We start from the raw sequence: 24,370 nt of genomic DNA on the forward strand, positions 1-24,370 counted from the left end.
CATTTTCCTGCATAGGTGCAATTTTCCCTTAGGCCTCTCACACTTATTTATTGCTTTCTCATTACTGCTGCTGTTAGAGTTATACCTTTTAGAGATTAGATTCCTAAGTACCTCCTGTTTCTACAATATTTAGTATTTCTGCAGTGATTTTTTTTTTTTTTCTTCTGACCATCCTTCTGCTTCTAGTAACCACACAGGATCAAGGTATGGTGTGGGGAAGGATTGTGCTGGGTTTATTTGGAGAAAAAGGAGGGCAAAGCTTGCACAATTTGAGCAATAATGTGTTCATAAAAGAGGTAAATGTCTGGGATTTCTTCAGAGTGAAGACTTCTGGGACAAGGCCATTGCATCTGCGGTGGTGTATGAGACTAGAAGGGAAAATGGATTGTGTACAGGAATGCAGACTTACCCTGGTGTGCTGGTTTTGCCTTGCTACTCTTCCAGCATCTCTGTCTCCCTCTAAATTTCATATATAGGGATGCCGTGTCCAGCCCAGTACCTCTGACTTTGATTTTGTTAATACTTGTAGGTCTGAGTCCATAGAAGGTGTGTTCTCTCCATTTTTATGAGAGTTACTGATTGATTGAAATTCCTTGGTCTGAAAAAGGATATGTGCTGTGTCAGCTTTTTCATGGGACAGAGGAGAAAAAAACAAATGTAATGGTTGATAAGGTCTCCTTTCAGTTGAGTGAAATGGAAATGGAGGCTTCTGTTAGTGTCAGGAACATACCAAATAAACTCTGAGTTGTTCTCAGAATGACAGAGTTTTCTCATGGCTCACTCAGTACCAGCACAGGCAGAACATTTTCTGAGCTGAGCGTGCCGCAGAGAAGACCTGTGCCAGGTCTGTGCTGCCAGGGAAGCCCTCCACTGCCCAGCTACACAGCCCTCCACCGGGCCACCATCTCCAGTTTCTAGTTAGTTTTCTTCTAGGGCAGGAATGCCAGGAAGGCAATTATTCCCATTCAGCAAAATTCCTTTTGTAGCTCAGAAACATGCATGTTAGCATTTTTTTTCCCAAAATTATTCCCCTGTTCCTGGGCACTCAGCATGGTGTCTCAAAAACAGATGGTGGTGGTGGGCTGTTTTCTAAAACATAAACCTGGAATTGTTGCCAAAGGGGGCATGTTCTCTAAAGCATGATCTCTTCCATTATAAAAACCCCTAACTGAAATCTATTCTGATTTTAACATGGGCTTTGGCAGGCAGCAATGCCGTTGTACCCTAAGGAATGAAGCTTGAAACTCTGAATGAAATTTTGCGTGACTAGATGAGTGTGCTAAATGGAGCTGAAGGAAACCAACCCGCCTTTTCAAACAAAATTGCTGAGTGAAATTACTGAGCGCTGATGTGTGTGGGAGAAGAAGCAGCAAAGAAAAGATGCGGTGAAGGAGGATATATTATATCTGATGAATTATAAGGAGAAAAATGACATTGCCCTTTTTCCTGAACTGAATTTTGTCCTTTGGATGAGTTGGCCTTGTGGAATACTTCACCTACAGAGAGCATCATACGCTTTCCACGTGGGAAAATGGTATCATCTGTGAACAGAAATGTTAACATTTTTCCAAATTGGGAATTTCTCCTTGGCATGCTGTTTAAATACAAGGTTGAAAGGTACAACAGAGCAACACAACTGCCTCTTCTATTCAGTACAGGAGCCAGGATGAAAACATTGATACAAGGGACTCTGGGGAGGTGGCTGTTCCAGGAGTCCTGGAAACAATTTCTCTTTGATCAGCAAGCTCACATTGAAGTCAAGCAGGTTTGGGGTTTTTTTAATGGAGGGAATGGCTGGTAGAAATTCCTAAAGCCATGCTTCCGGAGACATGTCTTTTTAACCACGGTGATGATTTTTTACAGACATTGTAATAAATGGCACATAAGTTATGACTTACGTTGGGGGAGAGGAAAGAAAATACTGCCTGCTTTAATTCAAAAGAATGTGGATGCTTTTCATTTATAATGCAAACATTTGCAAATCATGGATGTCCATGTTCAGATGATGTCTTGGGAGTGCTGCTGTTTTCCTTAATTTCACTAGATATGAATACTGCTGACTTGGACTGGTTTGGTCTCTTTTCTAATGACTAGTCATCAGCTCCCAAACCAGCTAGTAAATTTGAGTAACTGAGTGGTAATTTAATTATTCCCACTCCGAGATGTCACTTGGGAGCACTATTCTAAGCTGTCATTATTTTCCATACCAATAGCTCACTATTTGAATCAAGTATGCCCATGACATGATTGATATTAAAATGAGATGGTAGGTAACGTATTTTGAAGCTGGGATTAGAGCAATATTTTTAGAAGGTAGATGTTTGAGAAGTTCTGGAGTATAGGATCACTGTCACCCCCTAAACAAGAGGATTTTCTGTTGCATGCCTGCTTACTGATGGATTCTTTCTGTCTCTCCCTTTCTCCTCCTTCCCCTCCCATTGCTTCAGATACAATAGCTATGGCAGCAGCTCCTACTCTTCTCCACGACCTTACGCTGGTGTGAGTGCCCCTGCAACACCCACTTCTCGTTATGGGACAGCACTCTCACCACCTCAAGAGGCCAAATCTGACAGGTTTGTAAATTGATCAGTGTTTTGACAACAGTTCCTTTATAGACAGTGTGAGCTGTTCTGAATGGATATTGGAAATATCTTGTAGCCAGATCTTTTCTAACGTTGGAAAGAGAACATACAAAAGTCTAGACGTGTTCATTTCCCACTCATTTGTAAGCCTTTTTCTGACTTGGTTTTAAAGGCTGGATGTATTTCCATCCTACTTCTTCCACTTAAACGGATAAAACAGAGTTGTGTCACATGTATACTGTTCTAAGTATTAAAAGGTAAATTAAAGAACATTTTATTTCTTGCCATTTTTTAAAATAAATTCAGACCTCTCTTTTCACTTCTATCATCTTAAATCAACTATAAAATCTTGGAAATGTGCTTAGCTCAGAATTTCCTAGGCAATAATTTTTTGTCCTTCCTTGAAAATACTTGATATATCTCATTGTATTTCATCAAGGGCAAAATCTTTCTTGCTGTAGATAAAGCAAACTCATACTGACTTACCAGTTATCATCTCACTTTAAAAAAAAAAAACCAACAACAAAAAAAACCCACACCACCAACAAAAAAGCAGTATTTTGACCAATCAAAATACTCTTTTGAATTATGAATTATTATGTAACTAGGGCAAGAAAAATGATAGGAAAATGTTATGGATACATGAAAGAAGTTCTTGGCAAACGATTTGGACCACCAGAAATTAACTGACTGTTACAACCATAAAGTAAATGTCAGCTTCAAAGGATGTCATGCTGAGTTTAAGGTGCAAAGGTAAAAGTTTTAAATTAATTTAATTAAATAATTCAATATAATAATTTAATTAAATAATTTTCAGTTAGGCCAGATAGGCTTTGGATTGTTTGTTGCCAGATTGATCTCTAATTCGTAAAATTCCCTCTCCCACCTTTTTCGAACTGAATGATTTTTCAGGATCCTTTGGCTATATTCCAATTAATTTTTATTAATGATTTTTTTAATTATTTCTATATGCATATAGAAATACATATATGGGGTTTTGTGTATGTACATATGTTTGAACCTACCTAGTGCCTCACATCCTTTCCAGTCTATTACTCAGAATGGTTCAAGTTAGGTTCTTCCAGCACGCATGCATTTCTAGCCATCAGGTATTGATTTAATCCTTTTTTTCAAGTGAGTAATTACATTAAGTTTATCTTTGGAGAAAGGCATCGTTTTTCATTTGCTCATCTTCCTAGAGTAACTTGCCTCGATTTGTCTTTCCTGATCTGAATTAAATTATTGCTGAGTGAAACCATAATAAAAAAGCTCTCAACTGGCATTTTCACCCCCTTTTACCTCAGCAAAATGGATGCAAGATAAGCAAGAATTAAAGGTATCCCACTGCTTTTGAAGTTTCAGCTTTCTAAGCCCCTGCTGTTGTAAGCTTCTGATTGCTACTGCAGCAAAGAAACCCCAAAGTGGTCAAACGCTGAGATGGCTGAAGATGGCTGGGCCTGTCCTGCAAGGGGTTGATCGCGCTGGCCCTGCTCCAGTGGAGGAAGTGAGCTTTCACTGCAGCGTGCAAGTGCGTTGCTGGTTTGGAGCCAAAATGCCTTGGCCCCACAGGATGAGGCTGTAAAATTCACAGATTCATGGAGAGTCAGGCCAGAGGGGAGCTCTTCTGATCATCTGTTGTGACCTGTAATGGGTCTCACAGAAGCTAAATGAAAGCCCCCTGTACCTTCACGTGTTTTCAAGTGGCTGCACATGTGTTCTGCTGGAAGACATTCCAGTATTTATCGTCACTGCTAGGAAAATATTTCATATTTTGAGGCCAGTTTGTCCAGCAGCATCTTCCAGCCATTACACCTCATTCTGCTTTTCTCTGGGAAACTGGAAAGTGCTCTGCCTTCAGCTATGAGATCTCTCTTACATGTTTTAAGTGTCTGAACACAATGCTTGGAGCTGCATCTCTGTCTTTCCTTCACGTTGCATTCACTGCTCTTTCTTCTTGTGTAAATCTGCAGCTTTCTATTCACGGTAGTTGAACTCACCAGGATTTCTGCATTCTTATATTTGAGGGGTGTTACGGCCTGATGCCTTTTGTATATTAATCTCTGCGAAGCGTGTTGCCTGCAGAATAGATGCAGTTATTTCTTGAAAGATAATTAAATTTACAGGTTAAGCTGCCATTTTTCATCAAGTCTTGTTCTTTTTGAGTGTGCTGCCATTGCAGATGTATAGTTTAGCGCAGGCTCTAATGGTGTAACTGCTTTGAAGAACGGCAGAAGCCCACTTTTATTTCATTTGCCTGAAAGACATGGGTTGCGGAAATGCCCATGCGGAGATAGATGGATAGAATTTTGCGCACTGGAGAGCAGGCTGTGTAGTGCATGACACAACGCTTGGCACTAATTAGGAAGTGGAAAGTATTGCGGAAGTTTTCACAGTCTTCTCTCAATGGTGTTTGCCTTAGATTATGTAAACATTATTTCCTACCTCCTGATGGTAAAAATTTACACGGATTCAAACACACAAAAAAGTTAAAAGATGAGGGGGGGAGAGGAAGACACTTGATAAGAAGCAGATGCGCATCTATGGTTAGCTCCAAGGTGAGTTTTCTGCTTTCAGCTTATGACTACAGTTATCCAAAGCATCCACAGAAAGATTCCTGTCTTTTATCATGCAGGGAAGAGCTTCAGATGCAGTTCCTGGTACTGTTTATCTGCCCTTCAAGAACGAGGAGGAAGGAAGAGGCAGCATTTAGAGCAGTGCCCAGCGAAATGATTCATGTGCCGTTCAGTTACCCTGACAGGCCTCTCAGACCCTTGGCTGCATTTTGCTTATGTAAACAAGAGCTACAACTTAGGTGGAAAGAAGCAGTGTGGTTGACATTTTGATGTTCATACTTTTAAAATCCTCTTTGGCTAAGACCAGTAGGGAATCCAAAACAGCAGTATAATTCAGTGCAATAGTAGCAAGATTTTGTTCTTTGAAATCCACATAATGTATATATTTCTGATTGTACAGCAGAAGAAAAGGCTTACTTGACTCTTTCTTGGTTTCTAAATTCAGCTGCAGCCTTTTGCCAACTTCTTGCAAAACTGTTGTTCTCTTTCATTTCTCTGGGTCCCCTGTGGAGAGCCATGTTTCTGCAGTGCGTATCGCAGCCATGGGAATCCTGCTGAAGGAGGGCAAATTGCAGGGCACTTTCTGTTCAGCCCTTCATTGGGAGAGAAGAAAGGGTATATTGGTTCTCTCATAGCTCTCTGGTTGTGAAAGTTGCTTCTAATGCATAAGAAGTATAACCCAGTCCTCCTCTTTTCAAGTGCCAAAGACTGCTTTGCTCCATAAATATACTGGTCCCACTCTCCCCAACTTAAATCACCAATTAACTCTCTCCCCAGTTTCTAAAGGAAAAAAAAAAAGGAATCTCAATTTCTTAACCTCATAAATTTTGATAACAAAGGGGAAGAGCAAGACGTGGCTGGAGCACACCAGGGAGAAAAGCATTTTTCTGTACCTCCAACCAAGTTGCCACCTTGCCTGGGGAAGAAGGTGTCGTAAGACTATTCTATATTTCCACTGTTTAGACAAAGATTGCTTTCTCAGACTCTGAATCTAAGATGGTCACTCAAATTGAAAGCTGTGGCCTGGAATCTGTAGCTGGACAGCAAACTTATTACTTGCGAAGCTTCACACCTCCTCATAGTGAGTTTTTGGTGGTGAAGTGTGTGCGTTGTTGATCATGGCCACAGTTAGAGGAGACCCTGAAGGAGTCTAACTTCTATGGCAAGAGCTCCTGAATTCAGCACCAGCTTTAATTCATTCCATTGCCAGAAAAATATCCTGCTGGTGTGTTTCCAAGGTAGATTCCTTCTGATGCATTTGCCAGGAGATGGTTCCCACTGGGCTTGGTAGTCAAACAGTAGTGCAGTTAGCCTAGCTCGAAGAGCCTTCTTCTCGGGGCGAGGCAGCAGGAGTTCATGGTCCCCATTCTCTTGCCTCTGTCGCTTAAATCAAATGCCAGAAAGTTCAGCTTGCAAACCTTCGCTTCTGGATCATCTTGGCCAGTCAGTGTGAACTTAGTCTCCACCTCTGGCTGGTCCCTCTGAAGTTGTTCCAAATCTCCAAGCTTGGTAAGGGCCTGCTATGGTGTTTGCAAATTATTCCTGTTTGATGCACTCTCCAACTTTTCCAGACTCTTAGAAAATGAACTTAGGAAAGATGAAATGTGTTTCACATCCCTTAATGTTTTCCGTCTTACTTGCTTTATGATCTACAGCAGTACATTACCTTGGGCTCCCGTGATGCAGGGTGTGGGGGTTAACCCTGGCAGGCTCCGGTGTGGGGTCCTCCATGGGCTGCAGGTGGATATCTCCTCCACCATTAACCTCCATGGGCTGCAGGAGACAGCGTGCCTCACCATGGGCTTCACCCTGGGCTGCAGAGGAATCTCTGCTCTGGCGCCTGGAGCACCTCTTCCCCTCCTTCTTCACTGACTTTGGTGTCTGCAGAGTTGTTTCTCTCACATATTCCCACTCTCTCCTGCTGCAGTTGCACAGGTTTTTTCCCCATCTTAAATATGTTATCCCAGAGGCACTACCACTGTCCCTGATGGGCTTGGCCTTGGCCAGTGGTGGGTCTGTCTTGGAGACAGCTGGAATTGGCTCTGTCAGACATGGGGGAGGCTTCTAGCAGCTTCTCACAGAAGCCACCCCGCTACCAAAACCTTGCCACGCAAACCCAATACACAGGGCCTTAAATGTTGAGTGTTCATCTCCATGTTCTTATATGTCTGTTAAAGGTAATGTAGCTCAAGCATTTATTTCTACAACAGATGCACATAGACACTGAGATCAGCATGACTACATTATAGGTGATTTTTTCTCTGCTGATTTTATAAAGACGCTTTAAACACCATACCTGAAGCATAAACATGAAATGCAGAAAAAGTCTTCAAATACTCTTCTTTTGAGTTTCACTGCCTCTCCAGGTGCCCGAAAATGATTTTTCTGGCAATCTGGTGCTTTTTTCAAATTTGTGTCTCTTAAAAGCAAAATAAAACAAAACAAAATAAACTGCTTGAGAATGCTTAACAGCTTTTCAGGTAGACTTTCTACTAAAATTAAAGGTCCCTATAATTGACAACACCAGGTAGGTGCTGCTGGATGAAGTTTCTTGGCAGGTTCACATTTATTTTTTCTTTTTTTTTTATTAGCCATCTATCACTAATCTGCACTCTGGAGTTACCTTACTCCAGCTGTTTAGCACTAAAGAAAAAAAAGAAACCTATGCAACAAAACCCACCAGACAGCCTACAAAGCTGCTGCTCTCCCAAGAACAACTCCTCTTTCCTTGGCTTTCTGTTCTTTCTGCTTCTACCATCTTCTGCGTGCCTTAATATGTACTTCTGGGCGCTCAGACCAGAGACCATGGCTATTTTTTCTTGCGGTAAATGCCAAGTACATCTTTGACTCTGAATAACATAATGAGGAAGGGATAACTTGGTCGTTGATAATAGCAGCCCAGGGCAAAAGCCTCAACTATATTTCTGAGATTTTACTAGGAAAAATGACCTTAGGAATTACTTGATGATTTACAATTTGGGAAGCAGCAGTGGCTTACACTGGCTTAGCTGCTTGTCGAACTACTGTGTAAGCAGTATTCTTGATTGCAGCTTTGTAGGCTTCATCGTAGGGCATATGTTTAAGCAGAAAGCGTGGGCCGGGTTCCAGTTTCAGGCTGAACACGCAGCGCGCCATGCTGATGCTCAGGGGAGACACGTACCTCAGCCAGGGTCTGTGGGGACGGGGCTGGGCTTTGCAAGCCCCTTCCAGGCAATTTGTGACTCACGTGAGGCCAAGAAGCTGCAGGTTGGAGAGAGACAGAAACACAACGTAAAACCCATAAACCTTAGGCTGCGAGAGGACCATGTAATGTAGAAGGTCCCTATGCATTGCCCTGGCTCTGCGCAGCTCTGCCCTGCTCTAGCTTTATTTTACGTAGCCCCTCAGGCCAGTTAGAAGTCTAACGTTAATCAGTTCTTCTCTTGGTCATTCTCAAATTTCCTTCTCAGAGGAAGCATTAGTCAGTAGTTTTTATCTCTCAATTTTGTGTTTATTTTTGAGAGGAGTTTTGTAAAGATTCCTCAAGTAATGTTTAGTCTGTTTGCAAAATCTTATATCAACATGCTTTTGAATTTGCCTTGTCATGTAGGGAGACATAACACTCGGAGAGTTTCTTTAACTGTGAAAAGCAATATGGCTCTTGGCAGCTTTTCCTCCTCTTTTGTTTCTTTCTAAGCTGGAAAGCAGATTTATTTTGTTAAAGCCAAGAGACATTTAGAGTTACTTAAGGCCTGAGTAGGAGCTGCTGACTGTTGTTCCCTCTCTGTAGAATCCCCATGACTGCTGGGGCAGGAGCACTTTGGAAAAATGGGTAATTATTGCTTCCTTATTAAGGTTATTAATGATTCTGACCCACGTTATATTAAAGAAAATCCTGAATATTAACCTTATGACCTAAAGGGATTTCCTCTCATAAGTCATCTGTTAATTATTTTTTTTAGCTCCTAAAAATATACATTTGTATTTTGTATTCTTGTTATAGATATCCATTTCCATTTAGCAATTTTTTAAATTCAACTAACAGAAGAAAATGCAGCCACAAAAGAAGTGTATTTCAGAGTTAACGTGAATGAAGAACATTTGAAATTAATGATTGCAATTTTGCTGTAACAAAGTGGCTTAGAGTAAGACAGAAATATTTTCTTCAATTTTCAACAAGATTAGAGTAATTCACATCACATATTTCCCTTTTACAGTATATAGTCTGTGATGGAGTATTGTCAGAAAACTGCCAATACTTGCAAAAAAGTGTGAGATATCTTGTGTCTCCCTGAGCTTGTGGTTTTAATAATGTTTACTAATTCACTGCTAGTTTAAATGCAGTAGGTCAGGTTAGCTGAATTTGTATTCAGAAGAGTTTTGGCCTACAATCAATGTTTTGGCTGTGTATCCTCTGCCCTGTGTATATTTTTCTTGCTTTCTTTTTCCTTCTTTTTTTCCCCTGTTCTTTGCTCTTTCCTATCTTTTTTCAACAAGATAAGTAACTGACGACCTCTTTGTCCCCAGGTCCTAATGTGGTGTGGAGTTATATTCACAGATTCCCAGACTTAGATGTATTCTTGCTGCGTGTTTTCTTTCTGGAATGAGTGTAATAACATAGCTTGTTTAGCTTTTGCAGGTTTTAGCAGCAGGCGGAATAAAGCTTTTCTTAATATTTTTGTATTAACCAGTTCTTAATAGCCTTGTGTTCTCTACAAGACTAAAAATAGTAGTCAGAGTAAGCATCTTTCTGGATTGTATTTGTAGAATTGAACAAATGGTTGATATTACCAGTTGGTAACATATGACACCAACATTAAATTGCTGGCATATATTAGCTATAACCCCGTTTTGTGAGTGATCGCTCTATTATGCTTTCATTGAGTATTCACATACTCTTTTCCGTAAAAATCTCTTACCACCTTTGATTCAATGCCAGATATGTTTTTAGCCTTTTCCTTGCTTACCCATTTTTAAAATGCAGCCTATGGCAGTAAGACTGAAATATTCCTGAGGCCTGAAGGTATTGCCACCCCTTAAATGGCATCAATACACGAAAATTACCCGAAGGCTCAGCCCAAGCCATCCCACCGGCTGGTTTGGCAGGTCCCGCTGCCATTTGCAATTCAAGTCTGAGTTCGGCGCAAGGGGAAGCCTTATTGCCAGGGGGATACAGAGACAAAACCCCAGATTTTACAAACCAAGCATAGACATATGACTTTTCAAATGGTTTAGAATATTTGAGGAATGCCTCTTGCCGCTTGCCTTTCCTTCTGGCTCTTGTACAGGTTTTGTACACCCTGAAAGTAACACCTGTTTCCTACAGGTGTAGTTTATGCACATGTGGAAAATGAAGGGTAGAGTTTACTAGACACTGAAATCTGCTCATTTACAGTTGCGGTTCACATTAAAAAAGAGGATTGATGCACCCGAACGCCAGTTGAGTTACAGTGTTTGACAGTGTCAGCGAAGCTGTGAGTTTAGGAGGTTCCATAAGGCAAATAAATGGTCTCAGCATTTGGTGTGAGGTGTGGTCTTCGTGGAGGGGAGATGTCTCCAGTCAGGTGGCTGGACAATGCAGGATCTAACCACTAAGCAAGCACTACCTCAGCAATATCGGTGCTGTTTCTTTGCCTTTTCTTTTCTAAATGTGACTGAAAACCCAAAACCTGACTATTTGTCTTTTAAGAAGTCAGTGCCGCACAAGGAGTCAGCTGGACACATTCCCATCTGTTTAATTATAACCTGTTTTGGAAGAATCTTATTGCAACTTTGACTGTTGGTTTTGACCATTTCCTGCAATAAACTGCAGTATGCAATATGGCAGTCCAGAACTGACTGTGGTTGGGACAAATGCATTGAATCAGGTGTGTGTGTGCATGTCATACTGTAGCTTGCAACTCAGCTGAAGTATGGACTCATAAAATAGCCAGTGGGAAATAACAAGTTTGGGCTAGTTATTATTGATTAGATTAGTTTCCAAGAGGTGGCAAACATGGATATTAATTTTCAGTTTCTTAAACGTTGGCTTTTTTTCTGGCTATATGGTTGTGGATCTTTTGTTTAGGCTGTGAAGTTGCTGTTCGTACCTCAGCAAATTTTAGCCAGTGAGCGATGCTAGCTAAACTGTGCTAGATCAAACCTCCAAACAAGGTGTTTTGGCGCGTGGAGACATTTTACTACCAGGGTCAGGTTAGAATCCCGTCTGCAGGACTGAGCTGCACATCAGCGTATGATTCCCCCTTAATCCCTTGGATAAGAACGTGTATTCACTGTGGAGCCCCAACAAGCTTAGAGCTGAAGGTTTCCAACCTGCTAGATATTGTGCAGACCTACAATCCCTCTTTTGGTCTCAGAGCATCACCCCATCCTTCGACTTAATTTTCCTTCGGGTTTTATTAAGTCATAACTTCCTTTGACTCCAAATGGAGTTTGCATACTTCAGGGCAGCTGGGTGGGATGAGACGGGGTGGGATAGCAAGCGAAATACATGGAACAAATACGAGCACAGACTCTTTTTGCATCTCTTCCAGTTTGTTTCCCGATGTTTTCACATGGAGGCACTGTCCGGTTTGCCCCTTCCTAGAACAATTTCTGATGATATATCCAACCTTATTGCTGTGGTTTTTCATGCTACCACAGGGATGGAGCTCTAGCTCTTGAATCGTAGCACAGTGGTGCCACTGTTTCTGCTGAGAGCTTTTTCTTGCAACATGCACTGAAAGGTCATAGGTTAAAATAAATTTAAAATATGTTCAAGGGAAAATTCACCACATGTACTTGACTGTCAGGGTTTGGGGATTTTTTTTTCCCCCTTTTCTTAGTGCTGAGGCATATTAGAGATTTTTATGGTTTTGAGTGTGATCCAGCATTGATACTGTAGCTCTGGAGGAGAGCCAGCAGGGAGGCTTACAGAATATCAAGTTTTATACCATCTTATGTAATGTTTATGCGGGTGGGATCTGACATATTGAAATTCAATTTATTGGAATTATTGAAATTATATTCATACTGCCCTGCTGCCAGTGGGGCTGAAATGGCTATGTTTTGTGGCATTCCTGCTCACACAGACATAGACACTTGGGGACGACAGGTTTGCATTCATGTTTTTGTCTTCTCCTGCACCAATTTTCACTGGTGAACTGGTGCTGGTAGACTAAAGCCATAGGCATGCAAATACATAAGGGAAAGGGTCTGAGTTCTTAAAAATAACGGAAATTTATTCAGGTTTGCATTGCTGGAGTGGGAACCTTCCTTTAGACAGGGTTTAGTTTCTTTTCAGAAAAGGCAGTATCTATTTCTCTCATTAATCCTTTCACTGCAAAACTCATGTTACAACAATGCACAGAAACCACTCTACATGAGTTATGTCCTTTTGATTTTATCAGTCTAATTCAATCAGTGTGGATACATTTACGTCTGTATAAAGCTACCCTGTACAATACAGATTTTTCCTGTCTAAGAGACAGAAGGAAAGACATGTTTACTCTGAGGTCACTCTGCCATGTGAGAGGTTGGTGGTACCAATACCACCACGTTGAGGGAAAGATGCGTGAGTGGAGCCACTCTCCTAGCCAAAGTAGTACTTGCACACAAAAAAAAAAAAAACCACAAAAAAACCCTCTGTCAAAACCAAACTATAAGTTAATATAAATCTAGCTTTTTTTTAAAGTGTATTTACTACTTGAAGCTGTTTCATGTCAAAAAAAAAAATCATTTACATTCACAGTTATGGCCAGAGGACTGCAGAGAAAGTCCCCTTTGAGACTAATTCTTGTTTAGCCATAAAGCACATGGTAGTAAACTGTTCTTTTTTGTTCGCTGTGGACAACACAAAAACAAATGGGTCTAAATGGTAAAAAAAAAAAAAAACTTAAGCTAGATGGATATGGTAGGTGCATCACTAAGGATTTTTAAGGCAGGTCAAACAAACAGTTTTCAAGAATGGTTTGAGAAAACTAAATGCTGCCCTGAGCTAGGAGGGGAAAATGGATAGTCTGTTCTCCTCCAGCCCCATTTCCTCTGATTTTTTATAACAACTTTCATGTCACTTAATGATTATTGTAACTAGCTGTGCTGTCCCTGAGCACACTCATGTGTTCCTATACGTGATTCATTTTGCTCTTGCAGCACATAGTGAAGAAATCATGAATTTGTTAATGTAGAAAGGAAAAATATGCCCCTACTTAGGAGAGCATTCCAGTTCTGAAGAGCAGGTCTGACATGTTCTTTTACTTCTGTTTTTCTGTATATAGGATTCTCAGGTGTTTGTGACACATCTGTTTTTAACTTCATTGTGTAACATGTTTGGAAAATGCTGAAAAAATATTCCATCTTTTTTTTTTTCTTTAAAATTTCAAAAATCCATTATAGGATTCAGCTTTTCAGTTAATAGGATTACGCAGTAAAAAAAATATTTAGACAATATTGCAGTTGAAGTAGACTGAAGAATTCTTCCACATACTGTATTTGTGCTTCAGAAATTTGGCAATTTAAGAAACCTACTCTATCTGTTGTTCTTAAGCTCATCACAGTATCTAAAATCAATTTAGCAAGAAGATACTCGGCCAGTGCTTTGAAGCATCCGTACGTAAATATTGCCATGTCATTCTGTTGGTTGGGATTATGTTACTTACTGAATTATTGCTACTCATTTTTTGCCAGTATAATCAATAAAAGTGACACTGAGAAATCTGATCTTCCTTCTCTGCAGGCCAGCTTTGGGTGGTCTCCTTACATCATCTTTTCGGCAGCACCAGGAGTCCTTGGCAGCAGAAAGAGAAAGACGACGTCAGGAAAGAGAAGAAAGGTTGCAAAGGATAGAACGCGAAGAAAGAAACAAATTCAAGTAGGAACCAAATTTGCTTTCAGTCTTTTGCTTTAATGTGTGATGGGTCTGTAAATCATTGAGACATTCAGTTGCAAAATAACTGAATTGATGAATAGTTTGTCTCTTTAGATACCTTTTTTGATGTAAGTATCTTAAGAACTGATCTATGAAACACATCATGATGAATTTTGGCATTTAATAGATCAACAGGTTTTTTAAAGACAGCTGTGTATTTGCCAGTTATACTGACTGTATAGCTGCAGAGGCCAGGTTTTATTAGCTAATATACTTCTTCTCAAAGTATAATCTCTAGTGAGGAATAGGGTTTGAAGATGAAACAGTGGGAGGAAGATACTAAGAAGGGAGGAAGGGACAGCACTGAGACATCTTTTTGCTTTTATGTTCTGCAAAGTAAAAGTGTTTTGAGATCTCAGGATGTATGGTAGTGTTTTTAAACTCCACCTTTTCCTGCTTTGCTGAACATGTGTTTCTTCCTCCTGGAAGCAGCAACTGACAGAAAATAATTATCAAAACTATTGCTCGAACCATGGCCAGACAAAGACCCCAGCTGGATATAGGACTCTCCATTTTCACATCTGAGATCATGTGGTGTGCTGTGGGATCCCAGGGTGTGCTGGCTGAGAACAGTAAGAGGCGAGTCCTCTCCCCTTTTTAAAACTATGCCTGGAAATCCCAGCACAGGCATTAGTGGAGACTGCAGTGGGCTTGGAATAGATAAGATGCCTGTACCTGAAGTGGTTTGCCTACTGTCTGAAGAGTGTATGCTAGAAACCAATTTGTGTCCTCATAAACAGGAGTGAAAAGTAAACGTATTTTTAGTAGACAGAAGACATAATGTTGTAACCTAAAGAATGGTAGGATAAAGGTTTCATAGTCTTACAGTTGATATTTATGGAAAAGATGGCACTGGGATTCATGTGAGCTTGTTTATTAGTATGCAGGATTGTTTTCACTGTAATCATCTCTTTAGTAAGAAGTGGAAATGGTCTGTGTCCTAGTGAGTTTGGAAAGAGGAGTCACTTAGTAGTGGTTGGTTGGCTGGTTGGTTGAAGGAGATATTCTCCTGGCTCCAGAAGATAGCTAGTTTAGAAGAAAATGAGAGGCGGAGGGAAGGTGGAAGAGCACCATAATAGGATCTTTGGCAGCCAACAGCTGCCCAAGTTCTCCTGAAACAGAAACAATCAGGTCTCAGTCTTCAAGCCTATTCCAAAAACTCTCCCTCTAAGTGGTATCATCAGGCTGCAGCAGGCTGCCGTGGACAGCAAACATGATCTTTCAGAATGGAAACTCCCAGACCAAAAAAGCCACCAGGACTTTTGGCAGCTTGACCTGTTTCAATAACAGATCTGCACATTTCACTAGAGGTTGGCTATAGTAGTCGTTCTGTCACTAAAAGAGCTTCCTTAAAGTCAGAAAACAAGGTTTTTTTAAATATACTTCTTCATCCCATTACTCCAGAGTCAGAAACTGGTGAACTAAGCGTCATGATTGTGTTGCATGCTTAAGACGACCATTTTTCAATGCCCAGTGTTTTCATCTTCTAGATTTGAGTTCCCTGGTCACGCAAACGTTATAACTTATGTTTGAGTAGAGGGTCTCCAAAGCCACCAAACTTTGCAGACAGACAGCATCCCACAGTTGATTAAACAGTCTGGCAGGAGGAGGACAAAGCCACAGCAAACAGTCATGGACAGTTTCGTAAGAGTTCTTGGGATTACATTATCGTATCATCAGTCTGGCTAGAAACCCAGTCTCTGAAGATGTATTTTTGATTAAAAATAGCACTTGCAATTCACAGCCTTTAAACTCGTGAGCAGTACTGGATTTACCATCATGACTCATTTGTTATCTCATTCTTTCCAACTCTGCCTCGAGAACATTGCACTAGGTTCTGGCACCATTATTGACAAATTGAGGATAATTTAAAGGAGAGCATCACCAGTTGTGAACAGCTTGGTTTTAGGAGAGGTGTTAAAAAGCTTCATAAGCTATTGCTAGCAGAAGGAATGCTTTACATAATGAATATTTTTCTCAGTAGAAGGGCTATCGTGCTCATTGCAATATAGAACAATATACAAGGGTTATTCTTCAGCTGTAGGGAAGGGTGAAAGTTGTCAGAGGGGAAAGAGTAATGTTAAAATTTACCCATTGAAAAATTCCTAGATTTTATTTTTTTTCCCCTGGTGTTATTCCCATAGCTGTTGTAATTCCAAAAAATACTCTGAAAATATGACAAAAGTATAACCAGTTCAGGGATTCAAAGGATATGGACGTAGCCTCAAACAGTAAAGTGTGTTCCATGGTAATGGACTTTTGAGGAGTACTTGATAGCAGATGTTTGATAGCTGTTAGTATAGTAGATGATAATTAATTCATTTGATGACACAATATAAACAGGAAAAGTGTTTTATTCATAAATGGAGTAGTTCTGAAAATCTTTCTGGTATTCACAGGTTACACTGTAGAAGAATCTAACAGATAAGATGAAAGTCTCATCGATTTTTTCCGCCAGATTCAACAAAATATTAAAAATATATTATAAGGAGCTATCTTGCTGAGATGTTGAAGCAGGCTGGACATTCACTGTGTTCTGCTGTGTTCCGAGTTAAATTTTTACATCCACATTTGTGGAAGTGACAGGCCCGCCTGAAATCACAGTGCCCAGGCATCCAGCAAAGTTGACTTGGCAAAAGCTAAGTACATGAGTCACTTGAGGAGCTGAGGGAGGGACAGCTGAGATAGAGGGAGGTTTGTATCTAAAACTCAGGGTGAAAAATAAAGAAGTGAAAGATTGTTACCTGGCCGATGATCCTGCAAGCACCTTGTAAGAACAAAGAATTGTCCTACTCGGTAATGCCAGTCCACTGTCCCATTTCCAACATGGCAACTAAAACATCCTGAGGAAAAGTATATCAGAAAGAGGGACAATGTGGTATGCTCCCTGCCTTGGTCTAGCCTGACAGGTGCCACAGTCACTGTTTCGGAGCTTTCTAGATGGAGCAAATGAGGAATGGTTTAATAGCCACTAATGTGCCTGTCCCTTATGGATGAGTCCAGTTCATTGTATCTAATTTCAGATACCAGGTTTCAAAACGTGCTTCAAGTTCTTAACTTTGGGTTTTTTTTTATAATCACTTGAAGTGACCTTCCAAACTACATATTTGGTGTACACATACATGTGGTGTATGCATGAATATGTGTACACACATACTTTTCAGCCTTCTTTACAAAAACAAAATGATAATTTTTGATGACAACAGCCTTCATTGTCTCTGATCCGCTTGTTTGTGCTGTTCTTGGTTTCTCCTACTGTGCTTATACTTCTGTTACTTACCTTATTCTTCTGGTTTCCTCTGCAATTTACTACAATTTTCTTTTTAGCCGTGATTATTTAGACAAAAGAGAAGAACTAAGACAAGCAAGAGAAGAGAGGTTTGTATATAATGCATCCATCCTTCCCTTTGGTTGTTTGCACTTCCTATAGTCTTTACTGTGGAGCTGTCGTGTATTTACATTTTTAACTCTGCATGCACAGAATACTTTTATTCCAAAAGACTTCTATAAGAAAGCGATTGTTTTATTAAAGAGGAGAATGAAGTCCAGCTGTAAGCACAGCAATAAATGAAGAGCAGTGGGACTGGAATGCATAAGAATGATTGATGATCTATCTTTTATCTATTTGTGTGGGAAATAAGCTTACGCCTTTTGCCTCAGAAGTTTGCCCAAATTTAGTATAGTTACAAATTGAATAAGCCTGTCTTTCTCACCCAGTGGGTCCCAAGCTTTCTGGAGGGTCAGAAAAGGCAACTGAGGATAAAGGAAATTGGGGTCACAAGTATTGCAAAACTGCAGTTGCAGGCTGATGGGAATGGTTCTGACCCACTCCCAGCATACTTTTATCTTTCAGGGCCAAGTTTTCTTTGCTGATCTCTCTAAACATCAGCAAGTAAATTACAAAGCTTAGCAGTATTTGTCATTGCAGCATTGTTTTAGTTTTATTTAAATAGCATATTGAAAGGGACTGAGGTTTGGGTTTTTTTTTTTCCTTTCTTAAATTCAATTAAGTAGTTTAGAAACTCTGGGCTAGGCTAAGAGCTATGTGCTTATGAAAGCACATTTTTCAAGGAATACTTGATTAAAGACCTTTGCCTTTCAGTAGCTTCATCTCTACCTCCACTAGTAACTACACCCTGGAGGGAGATCTTGTTTTTACCTGGAAAGTATGCATGTTACTGAGCAAATAGTAGATGAAAAATCATCCAGATTGCTTTGGTTCTGCTTTTATGATCCCCCAGAGGTTATTCTCTGGAGACACTTTTGGATTGTCAAGAATTGGAATTATATTATCAAAGTATGACAGCAGCCATCTCAGAAATCATTGTGTTGCTACGTTTTGGTTTTGGGTTTGTTTTGTTCTTTTTTTTTTCTTTTTTTCTTTTTTTTTTCTTCCCTCCCCCCCCAAATCATCACACAGAAGACAGTTTGCTCCTGCAGACTGAAGTCTGATCTGTTGTGGCTGAAATAGCTAATATTAAAAAATGATTTTGACATCTCTAAGAGTAAGAAAAAGTGGATGGGCTTTCCTTTGTCCTTCCAGCCAAAACAATTACAAATAGTATAAAGCATTTTCTGAAATGGAACGCGTCTAAACACATAAGCATCATACACTGATATTAGCGGAGTGAAACCTTCTACAGCAAGCGTGGTCGTCAGCAAGATTTGAAACAAATGAGAAGCGAGCTCTCCAGCACTTTCAAGTTGTAAGGGAACACGCCAAGTAATCTGGAGTATTTCTGGGGAAGTGTTCACCAGCAGGGCATCACTGCTGTGCAATCTGAGACCATTTCACTGGTCGTTAGGAATGTGTCTTTATCCTTAGGGCTCTTTTGAATTGAAATGTTAAACTATCAGTTCTCCCTCATAAAGAGGAAAGACACATGTTTGCTTTGACAGTATGTAAATATTGGGGAACGTTTCTGCAAGCAAAGTCTCACATCAGTAGTCTGTTACGTTGGCCTTCTGTAACTTTTTTTATTTAAAAAAAAACACCTTTGTACAAATGAAGTTTCATTTCTTATGGCAAGTTGAATGTTGGCTTGTTTTAACAGAATGCAAGAAGTATAAGAAAATACTATATCCAAGGTGCTAAAATCCTAGTTAAAATCTGGATTCCACATTTCCTCCATATCAGTTTGGAAAACTAGGAGGTGATAATGCTGGGCACGTACGAAAGGCTGTGTTAAAAACACTGGTTTGTCTAAATTGTGTCAAATCTTTGAAGCGTTCTGTGTACTATCGTGTCACCCTTGAGCTCCAGAAAACAGGCACCCACTTTTCCAATGGCTCTGGGGTGGCCTCAGTATAAAGGAGAAATATTCACAGAATCACAGAACAACAGGGGTTGGAAGGAACCTCTGGAGATCATCTAGTTCAACCTCCCTGCCAAAGCAGGGTCACCTAGACCAGGAACGCGTCCAGGTGGGATTTGAATGTCTCCAGAGATGGAGACTCCACCATTCCTGCAGTTTCAAGGGGTCTGAGTGTAATGCAGCACCATTCATTTTACATGTTCTTGCTGTTTTGTTATTTGAGGCCTTTTTTGCCTTTGCTTGGTTGAATATTTTCCAGTGCTAGTTCAAAAATAAGCCAACAAAGGTGAGCTCCCAAGCCCTCTCTGGTGTGATTTACAGCTCAAGTGCTCTCCACCTGCTGGCGTTGCTGGTACATAAACATTTGAAGTCACCCTCAGGGCATTGCTTGGAGACCTAGAGAATTCCCAGTATTTTTTTTTTTTTTATCTGGTTGAAGATGATATGTGGAATATAATGTTCATGAGGCATACCAAATGGACAGTCTGCAATGTTTTGCCTCTTTGTCTGTAGAGAAGAGTTGGCATAGACATGATGATGGCTGCAGGTTGCCGTGATTTAAAGGAATATGGTAATACATACCAAGGCCATGTGTCAGTCCTGTAGTGGAGAAACTAATTGCAGCAGAGGGATGGTGGCTCATCCCTTCAACTCCTTCAGATTTCGGTCTGCATGAGACCTTTTGTATTTGAGGCTGGCATTCATTCACTGTTAAGACATTGGGCAGAAACAAAAAATAACCTAAATAAAATTCATTTATCAAGTGTGAAGTGTTAATAACTGATTCTTGAATGATTTGTATTTCTCAGTTAAATTGCTTTGTCTGCTTATTAGGCTTCCCATTTGATAACTAGTTACGCTGATGTCCTGCCATGAGAGTTGCTGTTCTGTTTCCCTTTTTTCTTTCAGTATAGTGAACAGATACACTTTGAGAAGGCAGATCTTGATGATAGTCCCCTGCTTTGCTGGTTGGCCCTGCAGCACACAGCTACAGAAGCTGAAATGTTAAAAGCCGCTGAAAAAAGAGCTGAGGGCAATAAAACGTTGTAGCTCCCCCCGTTATAGAAGGATCCATCCAGATCTTTGTCGTAGTCTGTTGCCAAACTGCAAAACCCTCCTCGGTGGCACCCAGCTGGGCTGTACCTGTTTGGGCTAAGTGGTCCATCTGAATGGCTCTTTATGAGTCTGAAGTCCCATCTGCTCCTCTTGCGAGGAGGTGGAAGGCACAACACATTAAGTGACCGAAGTTAAAAGAAAGGCCGGCTTCACAAACTGTAACAAAACATTATGCTAATGCCAGCAAAAGGCTTTCTCTATTGAAAAGGCAAAAAATCATTCTCGAGAATTGGCTTCATGTTAGAACTGTAAACAGTTCCTATTTTATAACCATACAAGTATGTGGCTTGTTATATTTTCATCCAGAGTCTGTAGGGGTTCTTTTTCTTGCAGAATTTGTTCAAAGCCCGTGCATACCTCTGGAGGAATAAAAAAAAAAATGAGTTTGTTCTTCATTATTGCTGTTTGCAATAAAGCAAATTACCTCTGAAAACACGGGGACTGCTCTTCAAAGCCACGTTTCTATGCTCTATCTGGATGTTTGCAAATGTGCATGCGTGTGTGGCTACCATATGTACTAAGCATGTTTGTTACCACATGTGGCTGACTTCTTTACCCTGCCTGCTTTTAATGCGCCCTCGTACGCTAATTGGGGCTGTCAGTGAGGCAGAAGGGGGGAGGAGAGGTGTTCCCTGTTATGAAGTGTTTACAACAGTGAGTTATAGGAGGATGACCACAGCGTTTCGGGGACATAAGCAGTAGTCTTGATTAACCTGTTTAACAGTTCACTTGTGGGTAAGACAAACAGTCTAAAGCCCGATCCAGCTGTATTCATGAATTTATTCCTTAGCAAATAATGGTGGATAAAATTAGCAGACATCTGGAAGAGGCACATATTTCAAAGTTATTTTGGTCGAAACGTATAAAGCACACTATGAAGAATATGATTGGTAGCTGGTCTTAATAAACAGTTAGTGAGTTCTGCCTGCCTAAAATGCAAAACAGATGTATCTTTGTTCTTTTAAAGTGACTTTGATGAATAAACTACATGTGACGTCAGGTCCAAGCTATTGGATGTCTGAGTCCGGCAGAGAAATTTTTTAGAATAAAAAAAAGAAAACTTTCCATTGTAGAGTCTGGAGAGAACAAAGTGAATTCCAGTGCATTGCTCTCACAGCAAATAGAAGCAGGTTCAGAGACTTTAGATAGTCAATCCAAACATTTATTATTGGTATTATTTTCAGGGAGATCTGTTTTTGTCTGCTGCACTGAACCATTTTCCTCTCCTTGCAGCAAGTCTCAGACTTTGGCTATTTGCATCAGTATTAAGGGGCTCTGGTTTTGGAGGTTGTTTTTTTTTTTCTTTTGGTTTTTCTTCCCCTCCCGTTTTAGTTTTGGTAGAGGGAGGGCTGGGAGGAGGAGGAGGTGAAGGAGGAGGGTGAAAAGGAGGACAGACAAACGCTTCCAAAAGGAGAAAGACTATGCAGACACAGTACTATATCTAAGGACTCTCTGACTCTGATGGATTTTGCTTTTGTTTTGTCATGAGCAATTTAACATTTTTTGGGGCAATAGTCTTTGCTTTAGCGTGCGTTTTTTGGCAGATTGAGCAGGCAGGCAGTTTAGTGCTGCACCCCTTGTGTCAGGAAGTCAGCTCATTCTCTGCAGGTGTTTCATCCATAAACAAGCATCAGCCACAGACTTCTTTTTCTTTACGGAAACCCTCTGGAATTTAACTTTCAGATACAAATACTTAGAGAGGTTGGCAGCAGAGGAGTATGAAAAGGAGCTGAAGAGTCGGAGCGTAAGCCGAGGCAGAAGTGAGCTGTCCTTGAACCTGAGATCTCCTTCAGCCCCATCCTCGCCTGTACCCAAGTGCATCAGCCCAGCATCCATAGAGTCCCAGGAAGAGCTGAAGACCCCTCCCACCCCTTGTGGGACCCCTCAGCCCTCAGAAGGTAAGTGAAAAGGAGAGCAGGGGAAGGAGTGGTGGTTTTGTCACAGTTTCTCTCGGGCTAGCAATGATTTTTGTTGCATGAGTGCAAGAATATAACCTCTGAGGTGCCAAAGTAAAGGTTCTTACTACATTGTTTCATGCTGTCTTCCTAAATTTCCTCTTTTTTTCCATAGTTTTGGATGTCTTCTAGTCTATTCAAGCAAAGAATACACTGCTAATTGTTGCTACGATTTATGTTATCATTGTCTGATGCTATTAGAATGGAATAATTGGAAAATGCAGCATACAGAGGGTCTTAATTTTAGCATCATGTTCCTTGCATATTAGAAGTTACTGAATACTAAACCAACAATATTCCTGCCAACAGATTTTGCTTATGTGGATTCTCTGAAAGAAATGCAACAGATGAATGCCAAGATTATAATAACCTTCCAGCAGAGCACAGGCTGAATGAGACAAACAGAAAAGGTCTTAAGTTGAAAGCAGGGAGGGTGTGTTGGTTATTTTTAACACCAACAAAAACTCTTAAAATTGTAGCACAAGTAGTAAAGGACTTAAAAGAGACCACAGACAATTAGTAAAAAGGAAAGTATAATTAGTGTTTGCACGGTTGGTTTGCTGTCATATAATTTATTGGTGCACAGAGCAATATTTTTTGTGTTTGCACGTCATTCTGCCACTTGCATCATGTACCCGTCCTTCAGCCTTCAAAAAAACATCCACCATACAGATTTATATTTGCGCCACATGACGTTGCATTAACATTAGGAGCTAGAATGCATGTTGGGGGTGAATTATCGCCATCATTCATTTTTATTTTATTTGATTTCCTGCTACGTGCTATTGGTGATTAATGCATTTGTAACTTGCACTGCTTGGTTTTATTGAGTGTTATGGCTGGTAGCATGCTATAAAGCAAGGCAATTTGAGAAAAAAGTTAGAGGTACTGAATGTTGCATATGTTTATCCTTACCGTACTATGTAGGTGAAGTTTATTTAATTTAGGGTTATATATTTTCCCAATTATATTCCCAGTTTTCTTGTCTGGCACCTTAAAAGTCTCAGTGGAATCATTTGAACTTAAAAAACATGGATATTTTCCTGTAACACTGATAGTCAGAAACGTCCAGATGCCCTTTTTTTTTTGAGTGCAATATTGCTTTTAGTGCAAATAAGCTGGATTTTTCCACCGTTAGGATTTCAGAGCTGGGTAGGGAGCAAGTATCCCTTTTATGGTGATTATTTTAACATATTTTTCCTGGAAGCATTCAAAATAAATTGCGGCATGAAATGGAGCAGCCCAATCCATTTGGAGAATACATTTAGAGCAGGTGTACGGGGCAACTTCAGGCAGCCAGAATATGGCAAAGCTATCAACACGTGGGTAGGCAGGACACCTCTACTAAAACTCCTGGCAATATCAGTAGGCATCAGAGGGCAGCACCTGGAAGCCTGGCAAGTGGACTGCAAGGAGAGGACATATGAATGGGTCAGGGAAAGCCTCCAGCCAAGGGTAGCTGCGGGCAGGTGGCCAGAATGGCACCAGAACAGGGGCCTGGAATCTACATACTTCAGTGAGAGCCGCACGTGAGGGAAGGACTGCTGTTTCAGGCCTACCAAAAGCATTGGAAAAGGCCATGTGAAGCAATGGGCACGTGGGCAGGGCAGGCTTGCTCATCTGGAGGTGGACAGATTATTAGATATCAGCCAACAGCTGGCAGGCTTATTTATAGATTTTGTGCCATGGCCTCTAGATGATTATCTGAGTTCCTTATGCTCCGTAATGAATTAAAACCTCAGCTTTTACTATCCTTAGGAAATGTTAAGAATCCTACTTAATAGGTAGGAAACTGAGGCATTAACTTGCTTAAGCCAGTTGTAGGAAAGCTGAAATAGAGCCATGGACAGAATGCAGATTACTTGCATGCCAAGCTGTTGCTTTGAACATGGAGGTCACCATCTTCCCAAGAAAAACTGCAGAAGGGAAACACTTCTGCAGTTCT

The 24,370-nt window shown here is 40.5% G+C and overlaps 1 protein-coding gene across 11 annotated transcripts in view; it reads left to right on the top strand.

The window, feature by feature from the left end:
• Positions 1 to 24,370, top strand: part of FHOD3 (formin homology 2 domain containing 3) — a 399,793-nt gene that overhangs the window by 302,299 nt on the left and 73,124 nt on the right. For 10 of the 11 annotated variants that reach the window (XM_074576320.1, XM_074576316.1, XM_074576317.1 and 7 more), the window contains 4 exons: positions 2,448 to 2,573; positions 13,848 to 13,982; positions 17,367 to 17,417; positions 22,154 to 22,368. In XM_074576320.1, coding sequence (XP_074432421.1) covers positions 2,448 to 2,573; positions 13,848 to 13,982; positions 17,367 to 17,417; positions 22,154 to 22,368 — 527 coding nt within the window. The remainder of the gene's footprint in view (positions 1 to 2,447; positions 2,574 to 13,847; positions 13,983 to 17,366; positions 17,418 to 22,153; positions 22,369 to 24,370) is intronic. The other variant, XM_074576327.1, reaches the window with a different exon arrangement.

The sequence above is a fragment of the Larus michahellis genome, chromosome 2, assembly GCF_964199755.1.
Source record: "Larus michahellis chromosome 2, bLarMic1.1, whole genome shotgun sequence".
In the NCBI taxonomy this organism is placed as follows: Eukaryota; Metazoa; Chordata; class Aves; order Charadriiformes; family Laridae; genus Larus; species Larus michahellis.